Source organism: Prionailurus viverrinus, chromosome D1 (assembly GCF_022837055.1).
Source record: "Prionailurus viverrinus isolate Anna chromosome D1, UM_Priviv_1.0, whole genome shotgun sequence".
NCBI classification, from domain to species: domain Eukaryota; kingdom Metazoa; phylum Chordata; class Mammalia; order Carnivora; family Felidae; genus Prionailurus; species Prionailurus viverrinus.
Genome location: NC_062570.1, coordinates 99,865,451 through 99,888,877, shown reverse-complemented (window position 1 = coordinate 99,888,877; position 23,427 = coordinate 99,865,451). Strand labels below are relative to the sequence as shown.

General features: G+C 52.1%; 4 protein-coding genes across 8 annotated transcripts in view; 2 read left to right on the top strand and 2 right to left on the bottom strand.

Annotated features, from left to right (window-relative positions):
- C1QTNF4 (C1q and TNF related 4) overlaps nucleotides 1–8,644 on the top strand; it is a 28,003-nt gene extending 19,359 nt beyond the window's left edge. Inside the window, exons 1-3 of one of the 3 annotated variants that reach the window (XM_047824150.1) lie at nucleotides 1,598–2,304; nucleotides 3,685–4,608; nucleotides 7,511–8,644. In XM_047824150.1, coding sequence (XP_047680106.1) covers nucleotides 7,516–8,490 — 975 coding nt within the window. In that variant the 5' untranslated portion in view covers nucleotides 1,598–2,304; nucleotides 3,685–4,608; nucleotides 7,511–7,515 and the 3' untranslated portion in view covers nucleotides 8,491–8,644. Of the gene's footprint in view, nucleotides 1–1,597; nucleotides 2,305–3,564; nucleotides 4,609–7,510 lie in introns of those variants that run through there. The other 2 variants (XM_047824149.1, XM_047824148.1) reach the window with 2 other exon arrangements.
- Nucleotides 8,645–9,103: 459 nt separating this feature from the next.
- FAM180B (family with sequence similarity 180 member B) lies at nucleotides 9,104–11,575 on the bottom strand. 2 transcript variants are annotated; one of them, XM_047824153.1, is made up of 3 exons: nucleotides 11,310–11,575; nucleotides 10,405–10,475; nucleotides 9,104–10,189 (listed from the first exon to the last, which is right to left on the bottom strand). In XM_047824153.1, the coding sequence occupies exons 1-3, from the start codon at nucleotides 11,446–11,448 to the stop codon at nucleotides 9,794–9,796; spliced, it is 606 nt and encodes a 201-aa protein (XP_047680109.1). In that variant the 5' UTR covers nucleotides 11,449–11,575; the 3' UTR covers nucleotides 9,104–9,793. The 2 variants fall into 2 exon arrangements, with proteins under 2 accessions (XP_047680109.1, XP_047680110.1); XM_047824154.1 differs by lacking the exon at nucleotides 10,405–10,475 and having other exon boundaries at nucleotides 9,104–10,224.
- A 1,028-nt stretch (nucleotides 11,576–12,603) lies between these two features.
- Nucleotides 12,604–18,711, bottom strand: NDUFS3 (NADH:ubiquinone oxidoreductase core subunit S3). Its single transcript, XM_047824151.1, has 8 exons — nucleotides 18,684–18,711; nucleotides 17,608–17,811; nucleotides 17,442–17,507; nucleotides 16,226–16,323; nucleotides 15,866–16,015; nucleotides 14,901–15,026; nucleotides 14,649–14,768; nucleotides 12,604–12,852 (listed from the first exon to the last, which is right to left on the bottom strand). Exons 1-8 carry the CDS (start codon nucleotides 18,694–18,696, stop codon nucleotides 12,685–12,687), a joined length of 945 nt encoding a protein of 314 aa, XP_047680107.1. The 5' UTR covers nucleotides 18,697–18,711; the 3' UTR covers nucleotides 12,604–12,684.
- On the top strand, nucleotides 17,778–23,240 carry KBTBD4 (kelch repeat and BTB domain containing 4). 2 transcript variants are annotated; one of them, XM_047824146.1, is made up of 4 exons: nucleotides 17,778–17,837; nucleotides 18,761–19,378; nucleotides 21,089–21,195; nucleotides 21,647–23,240. In XM_047824146.1, exons 1-4 carry the CDS (start codon nucleotides 17,819–17,821, stop codon nucleotides 22,505–22,507), a joined length of 1,605 nt encoding a protein of 534 aa, XP_047680102.1. In that variant the 5' UTR covers nucleotides 17,778–17,818; the 3' UTR covers nucleotides 22,508–23,240. The 2 variants fall into 2 exon arrangements, with proteins under 2 accessions (XP_047680102.1, XP_047680103.1); XM_047824147.1 differs by lacking the exon at nucleotides 17,778–17,837 and adding an exon at nucleotides 18,240–18,299.
- Nucleotides 23,241–23,427: the final 187 nt, after the last annotated feature.

Genomic DNA, 23,427 nt, shown 5'->3' with positions numbered 1-23,427 from the left:
CAACCCAGGGCTTGAACTCACGAACTGTGAGATGTGACCTGAGCCGAAGTTAGATGCTCAACCGACTTAGCCACCCAGATACCGCCCCCCCCAAAAAAATAAATTCTCAATTTTTGAACAAGAGGCCCAGCATTTTTATTTTGCACTGGACCTTGCAAATCTGGGAGGTGGTCCTGACGGGGGCTGTTGGCCACCACATCTACATGTGGCCTTTCCATGGAGCCTGGGCTTTCTCACATCATGATAGTTTCAAGATAGAGCCTCACCACCAGGCAGAGGCAGCACCACCCTTTATGACCAACTCAAGTCCTCCTCTTGGGAGTGGGAAGGTCACAGTATGAAAAGAGCATGGGGGGTGGGAGATACTGTCACAGCTGTCTTTGGGAAATGCCATTGTCACATCCGGCCAGGAGCGGGTCACCTCCCCATCCAGGGCCTCAACCTGTCTATCTGCAAAAGGAGGCTGGGGGTTCAGTTCCCCCTCTGGGAAAAGGCCAAGGCAGAGTTGGGAACCTGATCCTCACAGCCAGTCCCAGCTCTCCCCGGCTGGGCTCATTTCCCAGGCATTCAGGAACTCCTGGAACCCTGGGCTTTGGAGCCGGAAGCCCTACCCAGGAGCGCTAAGTTCTATCCCCCTAGTGGGTTGAAATCTCTGAACAGGGCGGAGACTCTGCGCCCTGACATCTGTTTCTCCCGCCGGCTTCTCTGCGGGGCTAACAATTCCTCCTCTATCATTTCTCCCTGGGGTGTGTTGTTGTCTTTCTCATTAACTTCCCCTCAACTCCCAGCAAGGTCCCTAGACTCTGAGCTCTGCTAATTCCCCTGTAATCCACCGGCAAACCAGGAAGCTAATTAAATTGTGAGCTGGTGCGGGTGCTCTCTCTCTCTGTCGCTGAGTCTCACTCTCTCTCCCATCCGTGTCCTCCCTTGCTTTTCCTTTCTGACTAGCCCCGTATAGTTTAGATTCATCTGCACACTTGGAGTGTTTTCTTGCAGGTCTCCCTGGTTCGGTCTACTGTCTTTCAGCCAGAGTAATCTTTACGGCTCTGAGTACTGTCCCCTCTGCTGCAGGATAGCCCGAGCTCCTAGCTCGGCATTTAAGCCCACACAGCTCACCTGCCATAGCTTCCACTCACAACCCCTTCCCTCCTGAGCTGAGCCATGCGAGGTCTCCTCCCCAAGCCCTGTCTATGTCACCTCCACACCTTTGTTCCTATTCTTACCTTTGATTGGATTCCACCCCTCACTCTTCCATCTCACTGTCAAATCCTTGCCATTATCTAGAAATCGCCTTCTCAGGGCGCCTAGGTGGCTCAGCAGCCTTGATTTCCACTCAGGTCATGATCTCATGGTTCGTGAGTTCCTTTGAGCCCTGCATCGGGCTCCTCACTGACAGCTTGGGATTCTCTCTCTCTTCCTCTCTCTCTGCCCCTCCCCTGCTTGTGCTCTCTCTCTCTCAAATACAAAAGAAAGAAAGAAGAAAGAAAGAAAGAAAGAAAGAAGAAAGAAAAAGAAATCGCCTTCTTTATAGGGCACCTGGCTGGCTCAGTTGGTGAAGCATGTGACTCTTGATCTCAGGGTTCTGAGTTCAAGCTCCATTTTGGGTGTAGAGCTTACTTAAAATTTTTAAAAAGAGGGAGAGAGAGAGAGGAAAGAAAGAAAAGAAAAAAGAAAAGAAAGAGGAAGAGAGAGAGCCTCCTCCGGGACATCTTCCTTAATCCTCCAGTGGAATTTCTCCCTCCCTGAGCTCTTGTAGCACTTTGTAGCTCCCTCTTGGAGCTGATCTCTTTCCACCCACTATGATTCTTTCAATCCACATCCAGCCGCTCCCACTAAATGATTAGCTCCTAGAGAGTAGGGTCTCTAGGTGTTTTTCATCTCCGCTTCTTCCTGAGTACCTACCTAAGACTGCACCTTAGAACACTTCATTGTGTCTCCTGGCCCAAGATGGCAACTGGGGCTCCAGCCTTCGTGTATACATTCCAAAAAGGGGGAAGAGAAAAGGGAGGGCAAAATAAAGGGCCTCTGAGCTGAGTCCATCCCTTTCAAGCACTTTCTCTCCCAACAGCTTCTGATTACACCTCCTCGACCATGCCTAGCTTCAGAAGAAACTGAGTACCTTGTCTCCCTTCAAACTCAAGAGCCCATCCCTTGTTTTACAGATGAAAATGTAAGACCCAAAGAGGATCAGAGAATTAGGGAGGCTGCTGAACATAGTAGTTAAGGACCTGGTCTTAGAGCTAAACAGGCCTGGATTTGAATCCTGCCCCCACGTATAACCTCTTCATTCCTCATTTGTAAATGGTATGTACTTCAGGAGATGTTAAGAAAATTAAAGTAATGGATGTGAAAAAGCACTTACCACAGTTTAAGACCCAGTTATTGTTCATTGTCTTAGTTTGGGTTCCCCCCAAAACACACCTTGAGACAAAGATTTGGGTGCAAGTAGTTCAAAAGGTGATTCCAAGAAGCAGGGTGAAGGAGTGGGGCAGTGAGACAAGGAAGGGAGGAAAGGAAATAAAGCATACAGAGATGAGTAGGTTTTTCACATGGGCAACTTCAATTTCATGCTAGAGTCTCTCTGAGACTGAAACATGTCTGGCAATTGGGAATTGTCCTACTGAGGGATTGAAACCTGGAGTATTTATCCCCTGGACCCTGCTTGGTTTAGGGTTCCCTGGGGGATGTTAACTCACCCTGCCTCATGCCCTCCCATAGGCCTGTGACCCAAGCTTTTCAAACTGGTGAAGGGGACAGTCATGATCTAATGGGGACTAGACAGGTGCTTTACCCCAGGCCCCAAATACCCCCAGGGCTCAGTCCAAAATGTCTTCATTCATTTCTTTCCATCGAGGCACGTATTCATTCATCATTCACCTAACACCCTGACGAAAACTTAATAAGCCCATTATCATTATCAATGCCTTCGTGAGGACTAACCTGCATCAGACTAACTGGGGTCACACAAGTTTTGAGAGTTCCAGAAGGAAAGGTCCAGAGGACAGAGGGCTTCACAGGGCACTAGGCTTCTCTGGGTCCACACACAGGGTCTGTGGCAGAGCAGGGACTAGAGCACAGGCCTTCTGTGTCAACCAGGTGCAGGTGGAGGGCATCCGCTCCTGGCAGCTGAGAATGCGGCCTCTTCTAAAGCCATCCACTCAGTCAACACCTACTGAGTGCCGGGTGGGGGACAGCTCCACAGCTGTTGTGGAGATCAGCAGCCCCAATGAGGGGGTCCAAGAGGGCTGCAGGGATCAAAGCCCAGAGCAGAGGACTTTGGGGGCCTCTGATAAGTGCTGAGGTGCGGGAAGACACCTGCTCCCAGCCCTGATGTCCCACTAGATTCTGCGACGCTGGCCCCAGCTAGGCAGGCTGGCCCTCTGCGGACAGGCCCTTTTGAGCCCTCCCAGTGCCTTTCTCAACCTTCTCCCTTCTTTTTTTTTTTTTTTAATTTTTTTTTTAACGTTTATTTATTTTTGAGACAGAGAGAGACAGAGCATGAACGGGGGAGGGTCAGAGAGAGAGGGCGACACAGAATCTGAAATGGGCTCCAGGCTCTGAGCTGTCAGCACAGAGCCCGATGCGGGGCTCGAACTCACGGACCTCGAGATCATGACCTGAGCTGAAGTCGGACGCTCAACCGGCTGAGCCACCCAGGCGCCCCAACCTTCTCCCTTCTTGCAGGCGCCCTGGAAGCAGCCCGCTCAGCCAAAACCCAGTTCTGCCCCAAGGATCCCTTCCTTTGCATCCCCTTCCCAGGGGGTCCAGGCTGACCCTTTGGTGTCTGGGGGCTTGGTCTTCCTCCTTTCTTCCTAAGCAGCAATGGGAATTTTGAGATTCGGAGGTAAGGAAGAAAAACGAGGTCACTTTAAGCTCTTTCTTTACTGGTGACATTGACCCATTTTATCCTGCTTTTCCTCAGACCCCCTCCTCCAGTGTCACTCAGTCTGGACATCTGTCCCAGCCCAAATCTCACCTTCTACTGTCCTTGCAGCCCAGGGGCTTGTCTAGTCGGTGTCCTGCTGCAGTCCCCTCTCCTCAAACCAGGGAGGAGGCTCGCCTGAAGAGTGCCCTGGGCCACCCCCAGTTTGGCCTCTGCCTCAGGCCTCAGTTTCCCCATCTGCTAACTTGGGTTGATGATGCGTGTTCTGTGGAGCCAGAGGGTGAAGCTCTAGGGAGGTCACGGATGAGGAAGAGCCCAGGACTCTGTGCAGCTTGCGCAGGGGCCTCCTCCGTGCCGTGCCCCTAGGCCCTGCGCGGCCCCCCTTCCTCGGCGCGCCCCTCCCTCTCCCTTCTGCTCCCCTCTCCCCCTTCCCGCCGCTCCCCTGCCACTCCTCCCGGCGGTCTGCTCGGTTCGCTCTTCAGCCGTCCTCTTTCCCTAGCGCCTCGCTGCCCCGCGCCCGCCCCGGGGTTCTGGGGTCCCGGGGTCCCAGCGCCCCGCAGCCGCCGCCGCCGCCGCCGCCACCGCCGCCGCCGCCGCCGCCGCCCCCGCCAGGCCCGGCCCCGCCGCAGCGCGGGCGGTCAGTGCGCAGCCCCGGCGCCCGCCCGGAGCCCGGAGCCGGATCGCGGGCTCGGAGCGAACCCGACCCGAACGCCGCCCCCAGCCAGGTGAGGGCAGCTCCCGGGCGGGGAGCCGAGGTTTCTCCCGTATGGAAGCGGGGGTGGGCGAAGGCGCGGGGGAGTCGGGTCTTTTTTTGTTGAAAGGAGGACCTGGGAGCCTTTTCATGAAAGAGGCTCAAGGGCTTTCACTCCGAAGGGATGGATGAAGGAAGGATGGGATGGGGGGAGGTCTGGGGTACCCCTTCCTGAGAGATTTATTTTTTCAGGAGAAAGGATTAATTGCTTCTGTAAAAGGGGGACTTATCTTTTGGGGAGCATGGGGGGCTTTCAAGGTGGGAGGAGGTTCTGGCGGGGCTTGAGGGAGGGGGTCATTGGGGAGTGGGGTTTGGCGGGGAGCGGGGCTCTGAGATCCCCTTAGCTTGACATCGCGGCACGGTTCCGGGGCTCTGGGTCTGCCCCAGCTCTATGTGTCCCAGTTTTTTCTCTTTGAAGATGATTATTTTGAGCCTCACCTGGGCAGAGCCAGGATCAGCCATTTCCTTTCCTGGAGCTCTGAGGCCCACCTGACACCCTCCCACCTCTGACCTGCGCAGGGAAGGGGTTTTAAAGAGGGATGGGGACCTAGGGAACCTGGGAAGTGGGCAGTGGTGGGTGAGAAATGGGCAGACGCTGGGTACTGTACACACACAAGAACACCCTCTGACCCTCGTGGGGTGCACCAGACTCTGCAGGGAGATTGTTGAAGGCAGGGTGGGCAGGTGCTCCTGGGGTAGGACCCGCTAGGGGAGGAGCAGGGTCAGGAAGAGTAGTGATGTTCCCATAGTCCCAGAAGGCAAAACGCTAGAGTTTCTGCTTGTCTCGTTGGTTTTATTTGCTTTTTGCTTTCTTTCTCCTTTGCCCTGGATCCCAAGATTCATTTCACTTACCTCTCCTCCTCTTTTTGCAAAAAGGGGAACTGAGGCTAAGGACAGGTTGGCTGGAAATATATATGTCTAGGAGGAAAAGATGGTGGAGGGAAAAGTATACTGAATTTGGAACCGAAAGACCTTGGCTCAAGGTTGCCTCAGTGGGCATGGTAACCTTGGGCCAAAATGCTTCCCCTTGTTTGGGCCTTGACTTTCTCATCTATAAAATGGGAGAGGGCCCCCTGCCTTGCAGGGTTGCTGTGAGACCAGATGTGTCCAAAGAACTTTGTAAAAGGGAATACTCATGAGGTGCAATCTTCACCACCGTAGACGGGTCCCCTCCCTCTTCCCTGCCTTCATCAAGGGTATTGGCTAGCCCATGGGCTGCCTTTGTAAGAAAGGCATGTACTCTGGAATGTTCAGCTAGGTTAGGGACTTGGGGTCTTTATTATGAAAATTAGAAAGAGGCACACTTTTCCTTCCCCAGGTGCAGCAGCTCCGCACCACTGGGCAATAGAATGTGGGCTAGATTCCAGTGCCCACGTACCCTAAGGTGAATGGCGTTGTGTAGGGTGCAACTGCACCTGGCAACCCTTCTCAGCAAGCCCCAGGGTCTCTAAGAGACACCAAACTACACACACTCCCAGGGCACCTCCCATGGAAGCCCAAATCCTAGGCTGTTGCCAGCTCACTTTCTTTCCTGCTTTGTCTCCACTTCAGGGCTTTTGGGTATTCAAGCCCCAGAGCCTATGCCCTACTAAGAAGCATGGTGGAGTTAAGTATTGCCTTCACAAGCTCCCAGAGAGTGGAGTTACTGAGTCCCTAATTCCTTATGTCCAGAACTTGATCAGAGTACTTTTTTCAAGGCCGAGAACAGAAGCATCTGCACACCTGGGCAACAATGCCCTTCACAAACTATGTTCACACCTGCTATCTCAGAGCATTCTCAGTAAGATTGTGAGGCAGGTCTCCTCTCCATTTACATAAAGAAGGCCAATCCCAGTGAAATTAAGGCACTTGCCTTAGGTTTCACAGCATTTAAGCAGTAGAGCCAGGAACGGAGTCCAGTCCTTCACTCCACGGCTGCTGAGAAACAAAGCTCCTGAGCTCACAGTCTTGCCAAAGCCTTGCTGGAACTGTTGCTCTATTCACAGCAGCCCCTCGTTCTCCCCTTCCCCTCAGTGACCAGCCCTCAAGCCCAGAGGAAGAGTCACTGTCTCTTCCTCCGCTTTCTTGGGGGGAGGGACCTATGTCAAAGCCCAACTGTTCTGGCCTCTTTACTGCAAGAAGGGCCCCTGGGGAGTCCAGAGTGGGAGCTGACCCTTGAGTGGGTCAGAGGCCAGGAAAGGGGTCAATGAGCAGCTATGTCCTGTCCTGCCCAGATGGGGGTTGAAACAGTGGCCACCAGGGAGGACATCAGTACAGAGAGCTAGTGCCTGAGTGAGGGGCAGGCCGAGGTCCATAGTATAGCCACAGAAAATGCAGCAAACCAGGCTGAAGGAAACTCAGAGACCCCCTGACCATCCACTGTGTTGCTAAGGTGGGGAGGGGGTAAACCCAGCTGACAGGACTATAGGCCTCTTAAAGCATTTCTGCTTGGACCTGTGGTACAGGTGTGTGAGCTTTCACTTGAGAAAGGGGTTCAGTTCAGTGCTTACAAAAAAAATAATAATAAAGGAGACTCACTGGCCTAATCTAATGGTTATTCCCAAAGTGTGGTCCCTGGACCAGTGGCATCTGCCTTGCCAGGAACTTGTTAGAAATGCAAATTCTCAAGCCTCATCCGAAACCTAGTGAATGGAAATTTGGGGGTGGGGGCCCAACAATGTGTGTTCTAACAAGCTCTTTACCGGACCCTGAGGCCGGCCGAAGTTTGAGAACCGCTGATCTAGTCCAAGTCTGTAGGAAACCGAGTCCTAGGTTGTGGGTCAAGGGCAGGGCTATGAAGATAACTCGTCTCCCAGTCTCCAAACTCTGGGCATTTGGAGGCGCCCCCCGCACAACCGCCCACCCTCCTCCCCCTTTTGCCCGCCCCCCCTTCCCAGGCACCATGCTGCTACTCCTGCTGGGCGTGCTGGGCCCTGCCGCTTGCTGGGCCCTGGGGCCGGCCCCGGGCTCGACGGAGCTGCGCTCTGCCTTCTCGGCGGCACGCACCACCCCCCTGGAGGGCACATCGGAGATGGCGGTGACCTTCGACAAGGTGTACGTGAACATAGGCGGCGACTTCGACGCGGCCACAGGCCAGTTCCGCTGCCGCGTGCCCGGCGCCTACTTCTTCTCCTTCACGGCTGGCAAGGCCCCGCACAAGAGCCTGTCGGTGATGCTGGTGCGCAACCGCGACGAGGTGCAGGCGCTGGCCTTCGACGAGCAGCGGCGGCCAGGAGCGCGGCGCGCCGCCAGCCAGAGCGCCATGCTGCAGCTCGACTACGGCGACACGGTGTGGCTGCGGCTGCACGGCGCCCCGCAGTACGCTCTCGGAGCCCCCGGCGCCACCTTCAGCGGCTACCTGGTGTACGCCGACGCCGACGCGCCTGCGCGCGGGCCGCCCGCGCCCCCCGAGCCGCGCTCTGCCTTCTCGGCGGCGCGCACGCGCAGCCTGGTGGGCTCGGACGCCGGCCCGGGGCCGCGGCACCGGCCCCTCGCGTTCGACACGGAGCTCGTCAACATCGGCGGCGACTTCGACGCGGCGGCCGGCGTGTTCCGCTGCCGCCTGCCGGGCGCCTACTTCTTCTCCTTCACGTTGGGCAAGCTGCCGCGCAAGACGCTGTCCGTGAAGCTGATGAAGAATCGCGACGAGGTGCAGGCCATGATTTACGACGACGGCGCGTCGCGGCGCCGCGAGATGCAGAGCCAGAGCGTGATGCTGGCGCTGCGGCGCGGCGACGCCGTCTGGCTGCTCAGCCACGACCACGACGGCTACGGCGCCTACAGCAACCACGGCAAGTACATCACCTTCTCCGGCTTCCTGGTGTACCCCGACCTCGCCCCCGCCGGCCCGCCGGGCCTCGGGCCGCCGGAGCTCTGAACCCCGACCGGGAGAGGAGCCCAGGGGCGGCCCGGGGCGTGTATGCCGAGCCGGGCCGTGGCCTGAAAGCCCCGCCGGCGCGAGCATGACGGCCCGCCCAGTGTGGCTGACTCTGCCAATAAAGTGGGCCTGCGTCGGCGCCTGTCTGCCCGGGGTCCTGCGCTCTGTCTTGTCTGCGACGCTGTCGTCTCGGGCTGGTGGGATGGGAAGGCACTGACTACTGCAGACGGGGGGGTGGGAGTCGGAGGGCAGAAGGCAGGGTTTGGTCAGGCGCTGGGAGGGCGAGGAGATGGGAATTTGATTAAACTGAACCCTATTCACCCGACCCCTTGCGGGCCTCCCCTTCAAATCCTTGTAACTCCTTCCCACTGATCTACGACGTCATTCTTAGGGTCTGGCTGGTTCCTTCTTGTGACAAGGGGCCACACCCTGCTAACTTTCTGGGAGGATGGGATTCAAGGAAACAGAACATTCCTTCTTCTAGCAGGGCGTGTGAGGAATGAGTTGATACCTGGTTGCCCCAACTCCTGCCTTCCCAGGACAGGGAGGGTGTTTTGCCCAGGACAAGGGTTAAACAACTTACTCTGGCATAGAAGGACACAGGCTCCAGGAGGCCAGAACAGAACATTTAATGGAATAGCTACACAGGATCAGGACTACACCAGCCAACCTCAGCTTGTCTCTGCCCTCACAGCCTTACTCCCCACTCGAGGTGTTCAATTGAGCCTTGTTGAGATGGACCAAAAAATATCCGCTTCCCTGTCTCCACCCGCCCCCTCCAGAAAAGGTAATGTTTCTCCACCTGCTTTCCTCCTCTCCTCCTCCAACAGACAGGACTAAAGATGTGTAGTCTATGGCTAGTCCAAATGGGGAACTTGGGGCTCAGGGACTCCGAGCACTGGTTGGACTTAAAAGGGGTATCTAAATTAGGACTGGGTGCTGAGCATTCACAAGGCTCCTGTAGATTCCACAGGACTTGTTATGGACTGCCAGGGTGGGAGTTGGAGCATCTAACTTGGCTTTCTTGAGGGCAGCTGCTTTTTCAGCATCTCTTGAGCACACTTCTCAACCCTGACCCCAACACACACACACACACACACACACATACACACACACATATACACACACCCGCGAGTCTGTGCCTGCTGCCTGAGACCCAGGCTCTTAGCCTGCCAGAGCTCAGGGAAGAAAATGGGGAAGGGGTAAAGTGGGTTCCAGGGTACAATCCAAGGCCAGAGACCTGAACACAGTGGAAAGAACACTGCCCCGGGTGGGTCTGGCTTGGGGTAGGAGTTGGGGAGGGTCAGGGAAAGGGGTCAAGGATCAAGGCCCAGGGTCCCAGAGAAGGGGGCTGCCCCTGGGGGCAGAAACCCTTGCATAGGTCCCAGAGTGTTTCCTGTGCCAGCAGGGCGAAGACCTGGGCCCAGCGACCTCTTTCCTCAGCCTCACTAGCCTTATGGAGCCGGTAGACACAGGACAGGCTTGTGAGGAGCAGGTGTTCAAAGTCCCAAGGGCTAAGAGGAGGCCCTTTCCGCAGGTCCTGGAACTGCTGCAGCCGCTGCTTAGCACCCTCCAAGTCACTGGGCACGTGGTGCTGCAGGAGGAGCCTGAGTCGGCGGCCTGGGCGTGTGGACGCCAGTTCCTCGTCCTGGATGTGCAGCTGCCCTATGACATCCAGCTCCAGCCCAGCCCAAAGCAGCTGTAAGGGGAGCCGTGTAAGGGGTGGGCTGGAGCCTGGGGGTGGGGGCAGGGCAGGGAGCAAGAGTGGGCTGTGGGGGCATAAGCAGGCAGTAGGACCCATGCTGGGTGGCCCCCCTCCCCCAGCAGGCCCAGCTTAAGACATCCCCCTTCCCAACCCTGAGCTTAGGGACCTCTGGACATTCCCACCCCCATATCCCAGGCTGGAGGAAAGACCTCAAACATCACTTCCGGGGCCTCTGGCTCCTGCAGGCCACCTCCCACGCTGGCTCTGTTCATGGGCTGCCCTGGGGCAGCAGAAAAGAGTCAGGCCCCTGCCAGGCTCCACCCTGAACACCCCAGCCTCCCAGAAGTGCCCCTTAGCTCCTTGGTAGGGATGCCAAGAGGTTCTTCTATCTACAAAAGAGTAGGAGTGCCACCCCATGTCCTCCTTTCCTTACAGACACATGCACATTGACATCCTCCCTCCCAGGCATAAGTCTTGTGATCCCAAAATCATCATCCCAAACCCAGATACCACCTCGGCAAGTGTCCAGGACTCCTCCTTGAACTTCTGCAGTTCCCTTGGCAAAGAGCTCCAGACCATTGGGTCACAAGACACTTCACTTCCCACTTCCCCTCCCTGTAATCATCTGGGACAGTGTGATCTAAAATAGTGCCAGTGACTCTCCCCAAAGGTCGAGGACCCCTTTTGGAGGAAGCTGCTCCTTCCTTGCTCCTCAGTAGTGCTCATGTGGAGGCCAGGGAAGCCAGGCCAAGGCGGGTTGTCTGCTGCAGCTTCCTTCATTTCACTCTGGTCTGCTGCCCAGCCCTTAGAATGATTGTCCCAAGCCCAGGGCAGGTCCGGAGGTCCTGCTTTGCACACCTAGAATAAGGCCACTGCCCAGCTCTGTCCAGGGCTGGCACTGAGGGCACCTAGGACTACCTCCCTTCATTTCACTTGGACCTTTCTGATTCTGGGATTGGGGCCCAGACCATTACCACGTGCTGCACAGGTCAGTCTGGTACCCACCTTGCCCACAGTTTCTAGGCCCTGCTAGGTTCAGATAGAACCAAATTTAACTGCTGTCAGCCAACAGCCTTCCTTGGTTCCCATCCACCCCACCCTAAAGCCCCGGTACCTGGATAGTGCTGGGTTGCAGTTACCCCAGGGAGAAGGCAAGTGGCTACTATTAGCCAATCCAGGAACTGCATCGTCCTAGCTGTGCCCCACCACGTCCTTTGAGTCTTTCTCTCCCCAGCTGCTCTCTGCTCCTGCATCCGCCTGCCACACACCGCAGCTCCAACTTTCCACTGCAGGCGGCTCAGGCGTTTCCTATTTTGTGTGTCAGCCTTCAATGCTAAACAGGGAGGGGCTGGCTCTGACTTCCCAGGACCTTTCCATCCCATGGAAAAGTGGAATCTTAAGTTGTTGGCAGTAGAAGCCTGGCTCCCTGCTTGTCAAGCCCTCAGCCTGTTCCTGCCCAGATGGGCGGGATGCTTAGTTAATAGAAAACGGAGCTTGGTAGCAAACAGCTCCAGCTTGCCCCACCCTTCCCCCCACCCCCCAAGAGGTAGGAAAGAGCCCAGCAGTAACGCTACCTTACTATCTGTCCTCACCCCCAAAACATCCTGCAGCTGAACTCAGGCTTCAACACCCAGTCAGGCCCAGCCCAGCCTCCAGGGAGCCCCTCAGCAGCCAAAAGCATCAGCTGCAAAGCTTGGTCCTGCAACTGCATTGGTCCTCCAATGGCACGGTGAGCTGTTTGGGTGGTCTCATGGACAGGCAGAGTCGAGCGCTTCCAACTTAGGTGCTCAGCCACCAGCCAAACAGGCCCCAGGCTGGCTGGGGTAGGGAGTCCTGTCCCCTGGAAGATAGAGCTGCAGCTTTGAGTACATTCTGCACCAGTCCTGGGACCTCTTTTGCTTGCTTACAACATTCTCAGCTCTGGCTAGAGTCTAGGAAGATTACCTTAGCCCAAACATGATGGGCCGTTAGATTGCAAGGAGGTTTCATGGCTCAAGACTCAAAAATGAGTCATGGCTCATGGAACCCTGTGGATGCTTAGATGAGATGGGGGCGGAGGGGTTCCCTGGTTCCACCCAGGCCCCTTCATCCATCAGCTGCCACCAGACGGTTGGCTGTAACAAGGAGTTTTCTCCTCTAGTTGTTAAGGGCCCTCCAGTTTTTAGGAAATGCCATGCCACACCCATCCTAAGCCCTGTGGACCATGAGAACTTTCCATTTCAGCTCCAGAACCCTCCCTCAGAAGTACATCCAGGCTTGCAGGTCACCATGACTGCAACTGCACTATTCAGTCCCATTAAAAGAGATTCCTGGTTTGGCAGAGTCTCTTTAAGGGAGAGGGAAAAACCCCTGCTGAATCTTCCCTTTCCCGAGTCAAGCTTCACTTCTACCCAAAAGCACACAAGAAGTGGTTAGCCTAAGGATTTTATTTACAGGGACGCTTAGTATAGATTAAGGCGTTTTCCAGTATCCACATGCCTTCCCTGGAGCTACTTGGTTTCAGGTTTCTTGTCCCCAGCTTCGAGCTTGAGACTTTCAGGGGGCTGCCGATAGGCAGGGAAAGCCTCCCAAGGGCTGTTCAGGTCAAACTTGCGGAACTCCTGGGCCAACTCCACTGGCTCAGCCACCACCCGCTTCACCTCATCGTCATAGCGTAACTGCAGAAGAGAAAAGCAGGCTTAAGCACTGAGGAAGACCTTGTTCAGAGCTGCTAAGCAGCCTACTTTCCCAAGGCTATGGGGGACTTCACCAGTCTCTTTACTTCCCTGTCCTTGACTGCTATCCCAGCCTCTGTCAACAAGTCTCCAGGCATGTCTGTATTACCAATCAAGTCCCATCCCAACCACAATCCAAAACGGCCTGCAATCACCCAGTCAGGCTCCCCTGCTCACCATCCCCACATCATAAGCTCTGAGCTGCTTTTGCAGCACAACTGACTTTGCTCACCCATCCACTCTTATAAGGAAATGCTTATAAGCATTTGTTGGGGATTAGGGAGCAAGTCTGTGGCTGAAAAGAGTAAACCTAAATTGGCAAGCACTCAAGTTCAGACCGTGTGGCTTTGGCACTATCACTATAAAGGTGCAAGGCAATAAATCTGGCATAGCTTTTCTTTTCTGTTTTTTTTGTTGTTATTGTCTATTCATTTTCAAGAGAGAGAGAGAGTGAGAGAGAGAGAGAGAGAGAGAGAGAATGAGTGGGGGAGGGGCAGAGAGGAAGGAGAAACAGAATCTGAAGCAGGATCCAGGCTCTGAGCTGTCAGCACAGAGCCTGATGCAGGGCTAAACCCATGAACCGTGAGATTGTGACCTGAGCTGAAGCTGGACACTCAACCGACTGAGCGACCCAGGCACTGCTGGCATGGCTTTTCTTGTCTGGAGGATCAGCTGGATAAAGTAAAGACAAACAGGTGAAGAGGCAAAGCAGGTAAGGGAGGCCAGACAGTGAAAATGAGGAGAGGGAAGGAGTCCTGACCAGAAGTAGCTTGAGAAGGAAATGGGACCATGCAAAACATGAAGAAAGCAGGCATATGTCGGTACAGAAGGGGGGATTGCCACTATCTCAGCATTTCTAAAAAGTTACTTTTCTACAAAATGACACATATGTTTGTATGCAATGGACCATCTTCCTGCTCATAAACAACCTGTAGCACAAGGGTAGTAAAGCAAAGCACTGAAATTCTTCGTAAGGCCCTTGTAGTCACATGTTACTAGTCCTGCCTTTAACCGTCCTCAGGGGCTAAACATTTAGTGTCTTCCCTGTCAGCTGCCTTCTCAGAGATCCAGGGCAGGGTAAAATGATCCTCCACTTTCAGACCTGTGGACAAAGTGTGTCCTCAAGGTTGCCTTGGTCATTAAAATGATCATTACAATAATGGCTAATGTCAATTGAGTAATTACAATACACTAGGCTTTAACATCATTTAGCTCAATGTAAATCTTTTAAGTAGATTTTTATTTATTATTATTTTTTAAATTCATTTATTTTTGAGAGAGAGAGAGCACACTTGAGTGAGGGGCATAAACAGGGAGAGAGAGAATACCATGAGGTGCAGAGAGAGAGACAGAGAGAGAGAGAGAGAGAGAGAGAGAGACAGTGGAGCTCAAAGCAGGGCTTGAGCTCACCTGAAGCAGGGGCTCAAGCTCACAAACTGCAAGATCATGACCTGAGCCCAAGGTGGATGCCTCACGGCTGAGCCACCCAGGCACCCCTAGCTCACTGTAAATCTTATTAGTTAAGTACTACTGTTCCTGTTTTGCAGATGAGAAAACTGTCATAGATAAATTAAGTAACAGACCCCAGGTTACAAAACTGGGACTAGGATTTGATACAGAGCCTATGCTCTTAAATCACCACAATTCACAGACCATATTTCCTGCCATGCTCAGCACACCCCAGGTTCCCTGCCAGTCTTTCCCTGAGGCCATTTGCCCTAGTTCAAGGTTCCTCCTACCTCAACGTAGCCAGATAGGGGAAAGTCTTTCCGGAAAGGATGTCCCTCAAAGCCATAGTCTGTCAGGATCCTCCTTAGATCAGGATGGTTAGCAAAAAAAACTCCAAACATGTCCCAGATCTAGAAAAAAAAGGCCCTCAGGCAACTCAGTCCATCAGCCAACACACGGGTGAGGATGCACTGCATGCAGTTATTTCAACTAATTCTGCAACTCTGGCCCAGAGGCAGGATCCACTATGTCCAGAAACTCACCTCCCTCTCATACCAGTTAGCTGCCTTATACACAGGAACAGTGGACTCAATGGGTGTCAGCTCATCTGTATAGGTCTTCACACGGATCCGGGAGTTGAAGCGCAGAGAGAGCAGGTTGTAAACAATCTAGAGAGAACAGAGGAGCTGGAAGACCAAGATGGCCACAGGGTCTGAGGCACGAGGTGGGTTAAGGGTTCTACCTGTGAACCTGCTGTCTGTCCTGAGCCTCAAAATCCTCAAGATTCTTATATTTACAACTACTTCCAGAGGCCTAAGCTATGCTACACCTTAGGATGTCAGCATGCCTGTCTTTGCTCATGCTACTCCTGGCCCCAATCCTTAGCAAGCTAATTCCTGATCTCTTGGTCATCCTTTAAGATTCAGCACATTCTCTCTCCCTTCAAAGAAGCCTCCCATACAGGACTCTGAGAGCCCCTCTTGCAGTTTCATAACATCTAACATCCCATGCATCATATGTTATTACAGTAAGCTCTTTATGTGTCCTTCACCCTCACTAGAGCGTGGGGGACTCCTTGAGGGCAGGTGTTGGGTGCTACTTCTCCCTTGATCCCAGGATCTGGCCGATAGTAGATGATCAGTAAATATCAACAGCTAAATATATGGAGAACTTGCTCCATGCTGGCAATCTACCTGAACGATCTCATTTCATCCTCACAGCCACTCTATATAAAGTAGGGACAGTTTCACATATATTTTGCACATAAGAAATCTAAAGCTTACAAAAACTAAACAAAATGCCTGAAGTCACATAGCCTGTTAGTGGCAGAGCTAGGATTCAAACTTGAGGTCTGCCTAATCCGAGGCCCCAGTTTAACTGCTGTGTTGTATTGTTTGACCCAAACCGAAACTGAGGAGGACTATGGTTCCCGTTGGTAGCTGTCATCCTAAAACTTGTCTGTCCCTTTTCTTTCCTTTACTCCCCAAACCTTCTCAAATCTCCTGACCTCAAAACGGTTTTGCCGGGTGGGGACGTCCACTGCTGTCAAGTCAGCCAAGGATTTGAACTGTGCATTGGTGTGATCCCTGAGGAAAGTCAGCACTGGGATGACTCCGTCAGGATGGATACAGATCTCTAACTCATTGAAGCAAGACACCTGCAGACGTGGAAAGGGAAAGGTGAGGGAAAAAAAGAGCTATTGAGAGAGCAGTTAACGTTAGTAGGAGTCCTGGTTGAGGGCAGAGAAAGCAGTCCAAGTGGGGTAGAAGAGTCTTTGGTTTCTTTGATACCAGGCTGCCTACTCCTACATGCCCTGAGAACATGGTTCTTTCTTGACCCATGACCAAACAACAATAGTGAATATTACCTGAACTTGTTGGACATACTTGGGCAGGATTTCAGCCACATACTCTCCAAAAGCTGAGAGCTGCTTGTGGGCCACATCATTCCGTGGTCGGACAGTGGCTGGAAGGAGAAGGCATATTTAACAAAGGAATGGAGAAGGCAGCAGCCATGCCTACATTCAGTCTCCTGGGTCTGTAAGGGGTATTGTCTCCCAGCAGGGCTCCCTGAAGAATCCTGAGGAAGGTGAGAGTGGAGGGTTCCAGGGAATAGGAATTGATGAAAACTTAGGGAAAATGTCACCTACAGAGTCCACAAAGACTCTCCTTATTACTACTGCGTTTGGGGTGTTTGCCTCTTCTCAAAGCTACTCCCTAGTTCTTCCTTCACAATGCCTGCATTTTTGTTAAGCAGTGTGTCTCAATTCTTTTACCAGACCAGGAACTCTTTAAGGGTGGGAACGAGAATTTCTGCTTTTCTGTATCTCCTTATCACCTGGCTCACAGCAGGCTCTCAAGCTAAGAGCTGCAGGGCTGAAGAGCCCTCACAGATTAGTCAACCCCCCCCCCCCCCCCCCCCCCCGCCATTGAGGTAACTGAGGGCCAGAAAGGGGGAAATACCAGGTCTCTTGACTCCCAGTCTACTTATGTTGATTGTAATATATCTCCATACACGCATGCATGCAACCCTAAACCATGAGTACCCACACATCATGGACCGCACACATCATGGTTAAGTGTTGTCTGACTCTGGCAGCAGACAGGCCTGCTCTGTCACTCGCTAGTGCTGTGACTCTGGGTAAGTTACTTCTCTGCATTGTTTCCTAATGTATAGTAAGAAGAGCACAATGCTATGTACCTCGTAAGACTGTCCTAAGGACTAAGATCCCTCGCTAAATCGCTTAGCAAGGTGCTTGGCACACAAGAAGCACTCAATTAATGTGAATTACTATCATAATGGCTCTGAGACCCAAACGTTGTTTCCTGATCTCAAAGAGCTGACAGTTTAATCGGAGAGAAAAGGAATCATGGAGATGGACAGGGGTCAATCAAGGCCGTAACAGGGAGCTAAAAGGGCACAGCGAAGAGTTCGATTCTGCTTGCATGAGGACCACTGCAGTCAGGTCTCCACAGAGATCTGCCAAAGGACGCAGGGAAGGGCATCCCAGGACAAGGGCAAATATCCAAAAGAATGAAGGGTCCCCCGCCTGTAGTCCCGAGAAGGGCCCGGCCCACACATACGGCGCGTGTCTGCCGCGACGCTTTCCCTCCTCACCGGCAGCAACAGCACCGAGGGTCGCCCGGCCACTGTACGGAAAAATAAGCGTAGAGTGAGGCCTGATAGGCTCCCTGCGCCAGGCGCGCCTCCGCTCCCGCCCAGGGCCTCAGCCAGCTGCCCCCTGCTTACCCCTGGCCAACGCCACGGACCCTACGAGACCCCGCCACCAGCCCCTCGCAGCAGCCGCCGTCGCGGCCATGTTCCAGGTTACAGACCAGGCATCCAAGACCCACAGGGCACGGAACTCCAAGGGCACGGACCGGAAGCGGAAGCATGCATCTGATTTTCTTCCGGGCGGACGCGGGGCTAGAAGCAGAGGTTCCGGGTTCCGGGCTTCGGAATGAAAGGAGGGAAAACAGGTGAGAAACCGAGGCAGGCAGGTGGGGAAGCCGTGAGGTGAACGTAGCCCTAGTTTGGTGTGGAAGAGACTGTAGAGAAGGCGAGGACCCTAATGAACCGGAGGGGTGAGAGGAAGGGAAGGGGCAGGGGTCTGGGTTCCACATTCCACACCCCTCCCCCGCTCCCTGAGCTAAGCTTTTGACGAGGGCCGGCGGGCGTGGCCGGGAGGGGGCGTGGAGGGGATAGGGGAAGGGGGAGAGATGAGTGGTTTCCCTAGCGACCGTTTCCCAGGCGACTCCAGGTGAAGCGGGGACACAGTACTTGGCGTTAGGCCTACTAGTGCCCCTTGCTGGGACGGCGGGGCTTCGTCTCTAGTTCTGGAACGGAGTCTTGGGAAGTCATCAGGGCGTGAGGGGGGAGAAGCTCAGAAAAGAGAAAATGTGGAGCTAACAGATGTCCCAGGCCAAGCCTCATATTGGAAGGTCTGAACTCCATGCACGTGGGGGAAGAGGGGCCTCGACCAGAAGGTCGCTGGGGTCTATTGGGTTCTCCTGCCCAGAGCCTCACTAGTTTTATGCCCAATAGTCATTTGGTTAGTAAGGCTTTTTGTCCGGCTTTTAATATCATAGATTTCCTCCAGTCGCTTGCTCTCATGTGTTGACCTAAATAGCCAGGTTTTTATTACATTATGGAAAGGAATATTGTTTTTATACGGAAACACCCAGAGTAGGACGTTTTATCGATTTCATTAGGAATGGAGTGTCACTGCAGGAAAATGAACCCAGCTTCGGTTGAAGGAGAGCTTCTGAGATGTCATTAGGGCCAGGACTAAGGCCAATCTTGGCCCACTTTGCTCTCACTTTTACCTTCTCCCTCCATAAATTGAACAGTTGGATTCATAGACTGTGAATTCCCCATTACTCAGGGTGGTATTGCTTTGCAGACAGCTGGCAGAGAGAGAAGTTGGCTGCCATGGAATCACCAGAGGAGCCTGGAGCATCCATGGATGAAAACTACTTTGTGAACTACACTTTCAAAGATCGGTCACACTCAGGCCGTGTGGCTCAGGGCATCATGAAACTGTGTCTGGAGGAAGAGCTCTTTGCTGATGTCACCATTTCGGTGGAAGGCCGGGAGTTTCAGCTCCACCGGCTGGTCCTCTCAGCTCAGAGCTGCTTTTTCCGGTCCATGTTCACTTCCAACCTGAAGGAGGCTCACAACCGGGTAATTGTACTGCAGGATGTCAGTGAGTCTGTCTTCCAGCTCCTGGTTGATTATATCTACCACGGGACTGTGAAACTTCGAGCTGAAGAGCTGCAGGAAATTTATGAGGTGTCAGACATGTATCAGCTGACGTCTCTCTTTGAGGAATGTTCTCGGTTCTTGGCCCGCACCGTGCAGGTGGGGAACTGCCTTCAGGTGATGTGGCTGGCAGACAGGCACAGCGATCCTGAGCTGTACACTGCTGCCAAACACTGTGCCAAGGCCCACCTGGCCCAGCTGCAGAGCACAGAGGAATTTCTCCACCTGCCCCACCATCTGCTCACTGATATCATCTCGGGTAAGTTGAGGGATGGGGCCCGTCATACTCAGTTACTTGCATATGATGTTTAGTGGACATTCTAGTTCAGGAGAAAGGAGCCTTCAGGCTTTCTGGTGTTCCAATTTACGTTATTATTCCTGGTAGGAATTTAGATGCTTTCTGAGAGATTCAGCTGCGAGTTAGCTGTTGTCACAGGCAATCTCTTTTAGGGGAGGAAACCTGGAAAATATAATAGTACTGTGCAATACACAGTTAACCCCTGAACGACGTGGGGATTAGGACTGCCAACCTCTGCACAGTCAAAATTCCATGTGTAACTTTTGACTCCCCCAAAACTTTACAAATAGCCTTCTGTCGACCAGAAGCATTATCATTAACAAAAACCGTTAACACATATTTTGTATGTTGTACGTGTCATGTACTGTATGTATTGTGTTCTTACAGTAAGGCTAGAGAAAAGAAAACGTTATTGGGAAAATCATAAGGAAGGGAAAATACACTTACAATATTGTACTGTATTTATTGAATAAAACCCGCATATAAGTGGACCCACATAGTTCAAACCTATGTTTTTCAAGGGTCTATATACAAGTGTTGAATTAGAAAAAAAGCAGGGCTCACCCCCAAAATGTAGTGAGGAGCTGTTTGTATTTATACTCTGGTATCTTTTGTGTATAATTGTTCTCATCTATCCTGTACTTTGCACGTACTTGTGGGACTAGTTATCTAAGTAAATTGATGGGTCAAGGTATTTACATAAGGAACTTTTTTAAAACGAAGCTTACTTTGGTGGTGGGGGGATGGCTCAGTTGGTTAAGAATCTGACTCTTGGTTTTGGCTTAGGTTGTGATCTCGAGGTTCATGGGTTCGGGCCCTGTATCAGGCTCTGCACGTATGGCGTGGAGCCTGCTTGGGATTTTCTCTCTCCCCCTCTTTCTCAAAATAAATAAGTAAGTAAGTAAGTAAATAAATAAATAAATAAATAAAATAAACTTAAAATTATTTTTAAAAAACTTATTTTTTTAAAGTTTATTGAGAGAGAATGAGAGAGAGAGTCCCAAGCAGGCTCCACATTAACAGCACAGAGTCCAACCCAGGGCTTGATCCCAGAAACTGAGATCATGACCTGAGCCAAAACCAAGAGTCGGAGGCTTAACTGACTGAGCCATCCAGGTGCCCTTACATAAGAAACTTTTTAAGTGAGGGGCACCTGGGTGGCTCAGCCAGTTAAGCATCCGACTTCAGCTCAGGTTATGATCTCGAAGGCTGTGAGTTCGAGCCCTGCATCAGGCTCTATGCTGACAGCTCAGAACCTGGAGCCTGCTTCAGATGCTGTGTGTCTCCCTCTCTCTCTGCACTGCTGTTTGTGCTCTGTCTCTCTCCCTCTCAAAAATAAACATTAAAAAATAAAATTTTAAAAAAGAAACTTTTTAAGTGATGCGGCAATTGTAGGTAAACAATCCTGGCCCTGCTAGTGAGGTATGCTATACTTTAGCAGGTGTGAGCTCTGCAGCCTGTAGACTGCTTCCATGGCAAATATGAGCATATCAAGTCATCCATTCTGATTAAAAGAAATAATGCAATGTAGGTTAACTTCTTATACACACGCACGTACATACATGGTGGTAGTATAACAAAGCGGTTTGTATCTTTAAAGCCACTGGCTCTAAATTTCCCTTTTGGATTGTTGGATTGCCATTGACCATGCCTTTCCTCTGGCTCTCACAGATGGAGTTCCATGTTCTCAGAACCCAACAGAGGCAATAGAAGCCTGGATCAATTTTAATAAAGAAGAAAGAGAGGCTTTTGCAGAGTCACTCAGGACTAGCTTGAAGGTAAGGCAGATTTTGCTTTCGGGTTGGGACACCATAATATCTATACATTCCAGCCATCTACTGATCTGGCCTCTTTGATACCTGGTGATGGTGATTAAGTCATCTCTGGCTCAAAGTTAAGAACTGGGGAGGAGGATGTGTGCATGAGCCTAGAAACCATAGCTCAGCCTCTGAGCTCCATAAAGTTCCTTGAGAGAACTACTTTCACCATTGCGTTAATCCTAAGCACCTTTTTCCTAAAGCACCAGCTCAGGATGAGAGCAACAGATTCTCTGCCCCAGCATATAATGACTGAAAGGTGAGAGTCAGGATGGCATACAGTAAAACCAGAGGGAAGTAGCGGGTTAGAGCAAGATACAAGTGTGTGGTCCAGAACCTTTAGATCTGTGTCTCAGCTGAGTCTTAGCCTAGAACTGATAGATGTCATCTATAATTTTAATTTTGCCAATAGGAGATCGGGGAGAATGTGCACATTTACCTGATCGGGAAAGAGTCATCTCGTACCCACTCGTTGGCTGTGTCCTTACACTGTGCGGAAGATGACTCCATCAGTGTAAGTGGCCAAAACAGCTTGTGCCACCAGATCACTGCAGCCTGCAAGCATGGTGGAGACTTATACGTGGTGGGAGGGTCCATCCCACGGCGCATGTGGAAGTGCAACAATGCCACTGTGGACTGGGAATGGTGTGCACCTTTGCCCCGGGACCGGCTCCAGCACACCCTGGTGTCTGTGCCTGGGAAAGATGCCATATACTCATTGGGTGGCAAGACACTGCAGGATACCCTCTCCAATGCAGTTATCTATTATCGGGTAGGTGATAACGTCTGGACAGAGACAACCCAGCTAGAGGTGGCTGTGTCAGGGGCCGCTGGTGCCAACCTTAACGGGATCATCTACTTACTAGGGGGGGAGGAGAATGACCTGGACTTCTTTACCAAACCTTCCCGACTCATCCAATGCTTTGACACAGAGACAGACAAATGCCACGTGAAGCCCTATGTTCTGCCCTTCGCAGGCCGCATGCATGCAGCTGTGCATAAGGATCTGGTGTTCATCGTGGCTGAAGGGGACTCCCTGGTGTGCTACAATCCCCTCCTAGACAGCTTTACCCGGCTTTGCCTTCCTGAGGCCTGGAGCTCTGCCCCATCCCTCTGGAAGATCGCCAGCTGTAATGGGAGTATCTATGTTTTCCGGGACCGATATAAAAAGGGGGATGCCAACACCTACAAGCTTGACCCTGCCACTTCAGCTATAACTGTCACCAGAGGCATTAAGGTGCTGCTTACTAATTTGCAGTTTGTGTTGGCCTAAGGCTATAGGGGAAAAGCAGCTGACTTTTGCCCTCCCCTTTTCCAGCACCTATCCATCCAAACTCGAAGTCTCTGGGGCCCCGATCAGAGTACTATGTTATTTTTTTGGCACACGTTAGAAAGGGCAGCCCCTCAGTCCCTCCTGAACCCATAGGGGTGTTCCATTTGGGGCTTTTTAGACTGCTGCTGTTGAGCTGGCTGCTTGAACGGAGAGTAGACAAGCCTGTCCTCTGCCGTCCCCTGGTAATCCTGTGCCTCATAGAACAAGCCTTTTCTCAGATCATCGGCACAGCCTCCCGTCTTTACCTGATCAGTGTTAAGTAACTTAAGCACCTCTGATCCAGGACAGAAGGAAATGTGCCCCATCTTTTTTCTATAGCCTGCAAAGTGGGTAGTTGGTAATTTTTCCACAAAGAATTAGGTGTTAGAGTTTTCCTTCAGGCTTTGGTTGGGAGAATGCTCTAAGCTGAAGGTGTCCTTCACCAGCAAGCATCAACTCTAGAATTCAGGACTTGTGTCTGTTGTTTTCTCATCTCTCTGTCAGGAAACGTACAATATGGTTTTATTTTTGGCTTACTCCAAGGGGTAAGCCAGAAAGAAGTAGAAAGGATTATTTCTGATTAATAGCAGAAACTTTTTTCAAACCTAAATATATAAGGTCTCTACTCTTTTAAAAGCTCTAAGATAAACTAAGAGCTAGGAACTGTTCATACAAATAAAAGTTTTTGAAGGGATATGTGTGTCTGTTTTGAATTCTGAAGGAGTGACTTCCCTAGGGAAAATTGATTGCATACCCACACATTTCTAAGCTGCTTGGATCCCATAATTCCTTTTCTACATCCAGAATCACTGCTCCAAAAGGGAACAGAGCCCCGGGGAGCCAGTGAATTGGGGTCTGACAGTGGCAAAGAGCCTGAGCTG